We start from the raw sequence: 12028 nt of genomic DNA, 5'->3' as shown, positions 1-12028 counted from the left end.
TCCTCAAACTGAATCTGTGGAACGATAAGTTTGAGCATCAGCATCTTGAACCTGTAAGTCCGAAGGGTACGCAGATCTAAAATTGGCCGCATACTCCCATCTTTTTTGCGGACCAGGAAATAACAGCTGTAAAAACCTCCCTCCCTCAGGGAATGGGGTACATGTCCTATGGCCCCTTTGTCCATCTTACTTCCTGCGCTAACATTGGGGTCTGCTCTGTGCTGACTACTGTGGTGAGAGGTGAGGTTGGGGGCTTGGGGGGTCAAGCTCTGAACTGGACCCAGTAACCCTTTTCTACGGTAGACAGAACCCATGGAGACACATTCAGAACCCATGGAGACACATTCAGTAGTTTCCACACTGCCAGATGGACTTTTAATAACGTTCACTCTTCCACATTCTGTTGGAGGGAACGCATCAGATTTTCGTTGCTTTGTGAGAGCTCTCTGACCATAGAAGACTGAACACGGGACATTCCAGTGACATCACTTCCAGGAAGATACATCATCTCTCAACCAGGACTCCACCAGTTAAAACACATGTAAGTTTCTCTCTCTCTTCTATAATGTTCTATGTTTGATTATTTATGAGGTTTGACTGAGGGCGATGTCAAAACTGTTATTATTTTTAAAGTATAAATTGAAACAATTATTTATTTAACCTAATATAATCAATATCTACAAGTAATATCCTTTCAAATTGTACAACATGTATTTTGGGGCCTTGACCTATTAGCTAGCAATTAGCAAATTAGCTAGTCAAACCTGTTACTGTCAGCCCTGTTACTTTTCTAGAGTAACAGGTTTTGACATACTGTAACACACTGTAACAGGGATGGCAAAGATTAGGTGTCACCTTAGCCACACTGTTTTTAACATTTATCTGTGTAAAATGCAAACATTTTTAAAGGTCATCCTAGGTGTATTATTGAGCTAATGCCTATATCATTTAGTGTGGGTAGCATATGAGCATTTGGGAACATCTCAGGCCTGTGCTGAACTGGACAATAGAGGCTTCACACCAGGCATGTGGAATTTCTTTCAAGCCATTCATGGCAAGGGGGCTCCTGATGGAGAAGGAGGTACACTGAAGAGACAAGCAGATCACCTTGTCAGCAAAGACCATTACATACCAGATGCAAGGTCTCCGTTTTCAGCACTGTCCAGAGCACAAACCTCCATCAAGCTGTTTTTTTGTGGAGAAGGAAGATATAAAGAAGGCAATGCATGCCATGCCTCAGAACATCCAACCAGTTCCCTCAACAATGCACCTACATCAGGTTGTGACACTGACAAGAGCCTGATCTGCTGTGATGTCAGTTGCATGTCTGTAGCTATGAAGAGGCTTGAATGTCAATGCCCAGGCTCCCAGTTTGTTAGTTTTCTGTGTGACCAAACTCCAATCCAGCACAGTGCAGTTGACTGGACCAGTTCAGAGGTCATTGGAAAGTGGTGTGTGGTTAGATATGATGATGGACTTCATCCAAGGATTGTGATGGCAATGACTCCTACGCCCAGGTGAAATGCATGCATAGCGCAGGTCTAAAGAGATTCTTTTGGCTTAATCAGGATGATGTACTCTGGTACCTTTATGATGATGTAGTGTGTTTCATCCCTGCCCCACTGCCTGCCATATGGAGATCCAGAGACACATATGGTTGGATCTTACTCAATAAAACAAGTCTCTGATTTCTGATGATTTCACTGTTGAACGAAATAGCCTTTGCTGAAATTTCTTACCTCCTTCATTGGTTTTTCACTTTCATTTGTGTGGCTGTTCTCAGTCTGTTTTGAATGACTATTCTCAGTTTGTTTTAATACTACAAAATATAATGATTATATTGTAAGTTTTGAAATGGTTACATTGTAAGTTTTGTGAGTTTTTTTTTACTTTACTTATTTGGTGAAATGTTGGCTCCTTTTATGTGCTGGCTGTTGTTTGGTTTTAATGCTGCCATTTGTTTTTAACTTGTTAATGACCAGGACAAGATGATCAGTCTCAATAAAACAAATTTTTTCCATAACTCATTGTCAATAATGCATTTATGTAAGGGCAGTTACAAACAAGAGCAGTAAGGTGACAGCAGACCCTTGCCCCAATCTTGCAATTTCACAAGAACGTGAACCCAAATTTTAGCATCAAGATCTTGGTCTGTTTTCAGATGATCATAGGAAGACCAAGATCTAATCATCTTCCTTGCATAATAATTGAACCAGATCAGTATATTTTAAGTTTTGTGAGGGGACATACTCACACAGACAAACAGATGGATTCATGGGTCTAATTACAATACCCTTAAAACATTAGATCTCTTAGAAATGTAATGTGCTTCACTAATATCTACTAATATCTAATATAATAACTATGCCAAGCAAGTGCAAAACAATATAATGCAATTTAAGAAGGTAAAACTTTACAATATTATGTAAACAAATATGTGCAGTGTATGCCGAAGAATGTGTGTCCTGTCATCCCTGTTACTCTGGTCAGTCCTGTTACTATGATGTCAATCCTGTTGCTGTCATTAATTTCATAAAAATGTAAAAATGATATTTGAAATGGCCTTCCAGGTTTTGCCATTGTATACTGTATTTTGGACAAAGGCCTTCTTTTAATAGCTTCTTTTTATTTTTCTTAATTGACATGTGATCACCCTCCAAAATTAGGATGTTCTTGGTCATCTGAATGACAAATATAAGATGGGGGGGGGGGGGGGGGGGGGTCCAAAATTTGAAACAATCCCAGTGAAAAGAGGGACTAAAGTACTGCTCATATATGTGAAAACTATTACATAGGTTAGTTCTAATTTAAACTATAGTATATACTAAGGCTTGTGTCTGTAACAGGGATGACAAAAATATCAAAGCATGAGGTAGATAAATAGTCATAAAATAAAAAAAAAATTGACACAGCCTGAGATGGCACAATACTAGGCACAATACAAAAAAAAATCTTGTCATTTTAAGCTGTCTTCATTTCATGGATACTTAAAAAAAAAAATGTAAAAATTATTAAACTTATATTAGATTTTAATTTTTCAAAGTTGAAAAGGCACTGATTTTGTATCGCTTTTATATCATGCCACGTCACCTGATCACGGCAGGCCTATAAATAGGCATGATGATACACAAACTTCACATACCCACCCAGTTACTGGGCGCTTCCCACAGCCTGAAGCTCACGCAATGCTAAATTCCCTATGAAATGGAACGTATGTTATGTAGATTATCCGCCATACAAGTCCCTGCAAATGAGCTATTACAATAGACAGATTAAAAGTATTAGAACAAGTACGTTAATATAGACCTGTGATTTGAGTTACTGTACAGCAGGAACTACTATCAGAGCTAGAAAATTAATCAACATCTTTTGACCAAGCAACTCTGTGCCATAGGCTATACAAATGATTACACATTAGTTAAATATTTGTAGCCTGTCTATTATAGTATTGCAGTGTGTTTGACCATAAATGTTAAATAAACGTCTCCTTACAGAAAACGTCGCGATTAGGCTGTACGTTTTTATTTGTTAAATAATTTGTTCATCTGTTCAAGTCCCTGTGAACGAGCTGTTACTAGTATTCGGTTGAGTGCATTAATATAAATATAATTACATAATTAATATAAACTTGTGTTTGCAGCTGCACGGTTATCAGAGTTGATGGTTTAGTAAATGAATCAGAATGAATCTTCTGACCAATCAGAATAGAGAATTCAACAGCGTGCATGCGTGGGTGTGCGAGAGAAACACTTCCGGACAGTTATTAGGTGTACAGTATATACCCTACTGTAAAGCGAACCGCGAATCTCGTTAATCCTCGCGCTGTCCTGTTTCCGGAAACTGCGCGCGAGGACGCAGAAGACGAACGAATCCCGCGTACTCTCTCGCGCTTCTAAGTGTTGACGGTAACTAACGAACTTCCTAAGCTGTAGATCCGGGATGCGATGAAGTAATCTATGAAGTGTCGTGTGTGATGTCGGTGTGAGAAGCTCAAGCACTCGAACAGGTGTGTTTAAAAGCAGGTAAGCGCTCTCGACTTGTTCTTAACGTCTTCTTGGACACGCACTGAATTATAATGGAGGAATGAAAATCTTACCCTATTAATATCATATGAACATGTTGTATGGAGTACAGTAATGAATCAAACGATTGCTGGAAGAAAGCTGAATTGTGAGCAAGTGCTTAAAAATGCCAGGTGAGATCAGTACTACAGTAACTGGCAGGTGAGATCAGTACTAACTGCCAGGTGAGATCAGTACTAACTGCCGGGTGAGATCAGTACTAACTGCCAGGAAAACAAGAGTTACTGTTACTGTACCTCTCCAAAGTTGATTGCTTTCCTAACACAACACCGCATTCCATCTTCTGACAGAAAAATTCACCATATCAACAGTTACACATGTTTTTCAAATCTGTTTTCTGAGGAGCGATCGAATCAAATCGAGTCTGACTAATAAAGTATATAACATGAAATCGCATTCTTTCTGCGGCAACACTGCTGATTATGAACTTAAATACCATTAGGAGTGACATCATTGAATTCATTCAGCAAATAGTCTATAAAGTCTATAATAGTGGAAAAAGAAAGATATCAGGAGTAACACAGAGAATGCATTTCTGAATGTTATATACATAAAGGTGAACTTTTATCCATCCAAAAACGTTTTTCCACGTCTCCTGCTGTTTGGTTTAGATTTTTGAGAATCAAATGCGTTTCTATACAGTTATTTTTTCCTGTTTTGGATTTTGCGTTATGTTTTGGAACTCGTGGTTGAATGTTCGTAGGATTTTGATCTAAACAGGGTCGAGGTCAAATATTGCAATAGTGAAATCATTTTCCTTCAATAGCTTCCTTCCTGTTTGAAGTTTATATTAAGGGATACAAATTAGTAAAAATAAGGACTAGACTTGTTGGTGGGGGAGGCAGGCCCATCAAAGTTGTTTTGCTTCTTCATGTGTTTTGCTTGTTTCCTTCCTTTAGATAAAAATAGTTCAGTAGTTGGAATGAGCTGAAGATTAATCATAATCTAAACCATTTCTGTGTAGGTTCTGTGTAATTATCTACACAATAGTATTTTTCACAATTATACCATATAGAAGATTTCTTTCTTTTATGCATTTACAAGTAGTTCATGTTTAATACAGTAAATTTGCTTGTTTGCTTTGAAGCAAGAAACTATATTATGTGTTTAAGTTCGGGTGTAACTTCAGAGATTAAAGCAAATACTCTACAAAGTCATTTACCTCGACTCACTAGTCTTTTGAGAAGGGAAAACTATAGTTTTTTACACTGTAACTGTATTCATTATGCTATTCATAACAGAATTATTTAAGTATCTTAGTTTGACTTACATATTCAAAATGTATTCAAATGAACTAAGAAAACCTGTTTGACATCTTTCTTTCTTTCTTTCTTTCTTTCTTTCTTTCCCCTTTGTATTCATACACACGTCATGTCACTGCACTATTATCTTCACTTCACTCTATTCATGATTATCTGTATTTGTTTTCTCTATGCAACTTAAATCCAGGTGACATTGAGGTGAACACAACCTGAAACCAGAGACACATGACACATTATATATACACATGATTATGCATTACCTTGTTGTTGTTTTATTTTTAATTAGGGCACAGGCATTAAGCGGAGTCATGGCTGAAGCAGTAACACCCAACACAGTCCACCTAACCTCCTGGTTCACTGAGTACCAGAAGAACCACATTGTGAAGGATGGTGTCACCCCGAAATGGTTTCATGGCACCATATCCAGGAAGTAAGGCTCAGAAACACTGCTACTGTTATTCACACTGATACAGATCACAGGTACACCATGTGCATTTACATAAACAGGGTCTCAGATTAAACTGAATGAGAAGTAGTGAAATGCTATGATAAGCATACAGTACAAACATTAGCACAGTTTTCAATATCATTCATATTCTTTTCCTTATATGCCGTAGGGTACATTTTATTTCAAGAGTTTTTTCTGTGTATGTATAAAAAACCTCATTCAATTAATGTTGCTTTCCTATTTCTATTAACAATTACAGCAGTAATCACTATTAGCAAGCTCAAAAGTTTGCGTCCCGATTAAATGCTGTAGCTCAGTGTAATCAGAGACCATTTAAACTGAAGAAAAACAAAACACAAACCCCATCAATACAGTTTTTTTTCTGCAAACAAACCCATTTTCAAAAAATTTGACACATTAATTATGTGTTAAATAATATTTTGGCTTTATATTGGAGCCAGAGAATTTTATCTCTGAATTTTCAACTTGTAGAACCTCATTTTTATTAAATTGTCATTCTAATCTATTTGACCTTATTTGTTGTTAATTTGATAAAAGTAGGTTGTTAATATAATTAGAAAATCATGGACCCTCTGGTTATATTTCATGGACCCCAAGACCCCAGTTTGAGAACCATGGCTCCAGTTAATCACTGCCTAAAAAATATTATGTCTTATTTAAGGCTCAAGGAACTCTTGAGCCTCTCTGAACTCAGAGAAGAGATATAAATATCTGACTGTTAAAAGCAATGAATTTAAAATCATCATTAAAATCGTCTCATTAAAATATATTAATTTTAAAACAACACATCTGTATTTGCTTGTTTTGAATTGTATGTGTAATTTTAATTTGCTGTTCAGAGATACACATTTAAAAAAAATCAAGCAACTGTATTCAAATAGGTTTTCAACATTTATAAATTCAGATTCAGTCAGTTTTCAGATATATAAAAAAGGATTGAGGTTGCTTATTCCAGTGCTCAGATTTGACCAATCTTAACTTCAACCAATCTTAACTAAGTTAACTTCAGAATTTTTTGCCTATCCCTGGGTAGCCCGGATGTTTAACTGGAATTTTATCGGATGTGATTTTGCAAACTGAATTTGACTGGATCTGAAAACTGAATTAGTAAATTTTATGTTGTGGAACATCCAGGAAACAACTTAGTTCCTTTTCTCACTTACGTTATAACAATATATAACAACAATACCAATATGTAAACAGAATATATTCCCTCACCTTTCCTGAATTTTAATGTTACTAAGACAAAAATGCAGTTCTTCATGTTACAGAGAAACTACAAAGTGTAAACATCTCTGCCCTGAAGACTTTCGCGTGTTGGTAAACATAAACCTACAGTTTTATCTCTGACTGTTACAGAGCCCTGACACTGGAGACTCCTTCCATAAAAGTTATCAATCTCTTTACAGTAAACCTTGCCATATCCACAATTACGCAAGTTGTTTAATCTGTTTATGTGGAGCATTCTCCATACAAGTCCCAATGAATGAGCTGAGCTCCATACAATGTCCCAATGAATTTATCATATTACGCAATTCAATGTCTAATATAGTCTTGCCACTGATTCACATTGTAATGGAAAATAACTCAAAGGTGTGCATTTAAATTTTGAGTCAGGCTAAAGAAAATAAATTTGCCAATCTGATGCAGAATGAGTAGTCAATTCAGTTACACAATGAGTACTTGATTGTCAACTACTGTGTAAATCATCACCAAACAAAAGAAGCAAACTTCAGAAACATGACATGTCTTGGCTGATGATGATATTTAGGCAAAAAGTGAACATTATGTACATTTTATTTTTGACCAAACTTATTATTTAAGAAGATCCAGAGTAAAACATCACAAGCTCTATATTTAGAACTTTTTAATATTTAAATGCAAATCAGCTGCGTCATGTTTCACAGGCAGACTGAGGAGATGCTAATGACCAAACCTCCAGGCTACTTCCTGATTCGTGTCAGTGAGAGCAGAATAGGATACACCCTGTCCTACAGGTGAGTCACTTACTTTATGAGCCAGTGAGTCAATTACTTTTATTACAATCATGGCCTCTATTAAATGAAGCAACCTTTAACCACATGCCTAATACGGATCTTTTTGTTTTCATGTTTAGAGCTGAGGATCTCTGCAGACACTTTATGATCGACATTCTTCCAGGAAACCAGTGTGAGATTGTAGGTGAGAATGTGCGGCATTGCTCTCTCTATGATCTGGTAGACTTCCACTGCAAAACTCCAATTCGTCCCTACAATGAGCTGCTCACTGTAACCTGCGATCAGGTCAGATCCTATTTCACTCCATATTATTAATAACAAGCAAAACTATTTTTATTTAATTTATTAAAATCCCAAGAGGTCATTTGCAGCATTGCAGACTTGCAGAAACAGAAGAATGAAATCAAAACACAGAAAGTTAAAAATTACAAATTAACACAAAGCAATTTTTAATTTGGTAAAATGAAAGCTGAGTCATATTAAAAATTCAGTAGTAATTCTTCTTTTCAGAATGCCTCAAATGATATACATTTAATTTCAGTTTTTACAGCTATTCCAAGAGAAACAGTATGAAGGTCATAGTTCACAATGTGGACGGAAATGTCCAGAGGCCACATCTATTTCAGTGAGACTGACCGGCACAGAGGCCACACCTCCTTCAGTGAGACCGACTGGCAGAGGGGCCGTGCCTCCTTCACTGAGGTTGACAGGCAGATAGGCCATGCATTCTTTAGTGGAACTGACAGATATAAAGGCCATGCCTCCTTCATTGATGTTGACAGGCAGAGAGGCCACATTTCTTTTACTGGGACTGACAGACAGAGAGGCCACACCTCTTTACTGGGACTGACAGACAGAGAGGCCACACCTCTTTTACTGGAACTGACAGGCTTAGAGGCCATGCTTGCTTTATTAGGCTAACAGCTACAGAGGGCACACCTACTTCAGACTTTGTAGTTACAGTGATGCTCAATCCATTCAGTTACCATTGCTGAACTACTCTTGCCGAATTCTGAATCTGTGCAGCCATATTGTAAATAAACTTGTGCACTGATTAAAATCATCGCCTCTTCAAACATGTCCATGCAGGTTGGAAAAAATATCTCAGAAGACATGCCTCCTGCCCTGCCAGCACGTCCCCCAATTCCAAACCAGAACCTGAGCATCTCATCAGACACTTCAGTAAGCCCTCCGAGGCTCTATCCCAGCCTAGAGCATGAGCTTAGATCTCTCAGCTTGGACAGTGTGGTAAGTGATTAACACATGCTTGGCAGTCTAATGGCAAATGATTGTAATGTGGGTACAGATAGCTACAGCCAGGTAGATTGTTCCAGATTTCATATTACATTATCGCACTTTGTTATGGATTGTGATATTATCATGATACTAGTACAAGATTACCTGTAGCTGTCTTGTGGCCTTTTCTAAATAGGGTACATTTATGTAGGGAAGAGCAAACTGACTAGTACAGCTAACTGTTCTGCACAACCTATATGTAACGAATGGTATCATTGTTTGTTATTTTGATTTTCAGTCAATTTTCTCCAAATATAGCCATTTCACTCACTAATTAGGTCTCACCAGTCTACGAGGTTAATGTGAACTATGCTTTCAAATAAAAACAGCTGGTGCATCTTTTTAAGCTGCTGCTCATGCAATGTCTTAGGAGAGCCACAGTAATACTAGCACATAGTTTTGTGCATCTGACTTCTAAACTGTTTCTGGGTGACATTTTACTTGGCCCCACCCACACCGACTAGTAACCTAATGTTCATTAGTCTCTAGAAACTGGCTGGTACTCATTAACTTTTAGAACTGAAGAACAAGAAAAAGCAGAATAACTGTCAAAAACTAATTAGTGTTAATTTCCTACCAGTGGTAGGAAAGAGGCCCAAAGAGGTTTCCTCTTTTTCTTTACAGATAACAAATATATTTGTTGTTGTCAAATCCTGCATTCTTATGGGGTCCCCTGGTGGCTAATCTTAGTTAAGCATTAACATAATCAATCACAGTGATAATTTTGCCCCTGTTTTAAAATTTGTTGAATTGGAAAAGTCTATAGATTGTTCATGTGGGACATGTAGTTCTGTTGAGCGATGTAGCAGGCTGGGAGTCTTGTGCAGGGAGATGTAAATCAATTGTGTTTATTAGAATATTAGACCACACCCACAAGTATATTTCTCAGATCACTCAGATTTCTTTCTTTTTGTTGCTGTGTTGTTAATATAAGATTTCATTTAATATATTTGACATTTTTACACTATCTTCCATGGTACTCTAGGTATATTACGTGATCTCACAGTCTTGTTTGTGTATTTCAGGGATCTCCTCTAAACCCTGCACCACAGTCCAGACCAAAATTCATCCTCACTCTACCAGAGATTACCACCAAATGGTGCTCTGCACATGCTAAAACCACCACTGGAGGAGAGCAAACTACAGGTTTACCAACAGCCTCCAACCAGAGAACATCTAAAGACAAAGTACCGCAAAAGAGTCTGGCAGAGTTGAAGTTCACCCGCATAAACATAAATCAGTACAAGAAGATCTTCAAGAAGAAGAAGAACCATTCAGAGGAGCACACGTACATGGAAATCAATGAATCTGAAGTCACAACTGAACCTGCAGCATTGCAGATAGATGCAAACAGGGACCACCAAGAGGTGCATGGTGTTTCTGGTACAATCCCATTGGAATACCTAAATCCACCTCCGTTTGCTCCTGGCTATTGAAACATAATCCAAAAGAACAAATTAAAACGTTTAACAACACTAATAGGTTTTCACCACAGCCATTTATTTAGAATGTATTATATTTTATTGTTTTGCCGCACTCCTGGAATGATGTATACATCTGGAATAATATTCATATACACAGTTGTTGAATGTTCAATTCTGATTGGTCAGAAGGCAATGATTGATTTTCTATAACAGCACCTCTGCTAACAGCTGCAAATTACAGGCCTATATTAATGCGCTTTTTCTAATATATATTGTTTCTATAGTATCAACTTACTCAGGATGATTGTATAGTGGACGCTCCATGGAATCTACAGTAAAAGGATTCTAAATATGTTTTCTATATATATTTTTTTAACAGTCTCCAGTATCAGCACTTTGTAACAGTACGTTTTCAGATATGTGAAAATCTTCATGACCGAAGACTTTCTGGTTTCTGAGTAACATATCAAGCTGCATTTTTTGTCTTAAAGTGAAGGAACAACTGTTTATGTTTATATAACATAAGTGATAACAGGAACTATCTTGTTTCACAGACTTTCCACAACATTTGTAACTATAAATAGTTAAAAATCATGAAGTGTCAAACTTTAATGGTCTGAAAATTGCAATGGTACAAGAGGAATAAAACAGTTTGAGGTGTGCTGTATTTCCTATTTTTAATCTGACAAAGGCAACATGTAAATAATTATGCTTATTATTATTATTATTATTACTACTACTACTACTACTACTACTAGTAGTAGTAGTAGTAGTAGTAGTAGTAGTAGTAGTAGTAATAATAATAAATACTTTTTTGAGTGTACTAGTAGTACTACTACTACTACTAGTAGTAGTAGTAGTAGTAGTAGTACTAGTAGTACACTCAAAAAAGTACCGGGTTGTTTCTGTAAACACGTTGTTGGGTTGCTCATGCTGGGTCAAATGGGTTGTAAGGTTGTAAATGTCAGTTTTTAAGTAAGTGTTGTGTAATTCAGGGGTTCCCAAACTTTTCCAGGGCAAGGCCCACCAAATGGCATTAACATTTGACCGAGGCCCCCCTTTTGCAAGATATCTTTAAAACACATTAAAAATACAGACTTCTGAATATATCCCCCTTTTTTATTATAATTACATCTTACATCTTTACATTACATTACATTAGGAATTGATTGTTTGTGTGTGTGTGTGGTTGTCTGAGAGTGAGAAAGAGAAAATCATATATTTATTTATTTTTCACACCAAATTGTGGAGGCCCCCACTTTGAAAACCACTGGTGTAATTAACAGGTGGGGACCAACATGGTGGAATATTTGCAAAATGCAGAGACCAGTCAAACATTCCTGCACATTTTGTGCCATGGGAATGAGACAGCAATGTGCCAGACTCTTTGCTGGAGGCTGTTGATGTTTGTTTCAAGGCTTTTTTGTGTTTGATGTTAATTACACTAAGCAGTGTCTTCCTACCTGGGAGTTTCTCCAGCATGTGGTCTATCCAGCAC

The 12028-nt window shown here is 37.1% G+C and overlaps 1 protein-coding gene and 1 long non-coding RNA gene across 3 annotated transcripts in view; one reads left to right on the top strand and one right to left on the bottom strand.

The window, feature by feature from the left end:
• The first annotated feature begins 2984 nt into the window (after nt 1–2984).
• hsh2d (hematopoietic SH2 domain containing) lies at nt 2985–11281 on the top strand. Of its 2 annotated transcripts, none has more exons than XM_053635596.1 (6): nt 2985–4006; nt 5631–5774; nt 7721–7810; nt 7930–8095; nt 8900–9058; nt 10132–11281. In XM_053635596.1, the coding sequence occupies exons 2-6, from the start codon at nt 5653–5655 to the stop codon at nt 10540–10542; spliced, it is 948 nt and encodes a 315-aa protein (XP_053491571.1). In that variant the 5' UTR covers nt 2985–4006; nt 5631–5652; the 3' UTR covers nt 10543–11281. The 2 variants fall into 2 exon arrangements, with proteins under 2 accessions (XP_053491571.1, XP_053491570.1); XM_053635595.1 differs by having other exon boundaries at nt 2985–4022.
• The window catches only part of LOC128614229 (uncharacterized), a 3955-nt gene continuing 2325 nt past the window's right edge, over nt 10399–12028 (bottom strand). Inside the window, exons 2-3 of the long non-coding RNA XR_008387019.1 lie at nt 11994–12028; nt 10399–10535 (exon numbers count right to left, since the gene is read on the bottom strand). The exon at nt 11994–12028 is cut by the window's right edge and continues 1243 nt beyond it. This is a non-coding gene — a long non-coding RNA (uncharacterized LOC128614229). The remainder of the gene's footprint in view (nt 10536–11993) is intronic.

This window comes from Ictalurus furcatus, chromosome 10, assembly GCF_023375685.1.
Source record: "Ictalurus furcatus strain D&B chromosome 10, Billie_1.0, whole genome shotgun sequence".
NCBI classification, from domain to species: Eukaryota; Metazoa; Chordata; class Actinopteri; order Siluriformes; family Ictaluridae; genus Ictalurus; species Ictalurus furcatus.
Note: the sequence above shows the minus strand (reverse complement) of the source record. Positions and strands in the feature narration are given on the sequence as shown.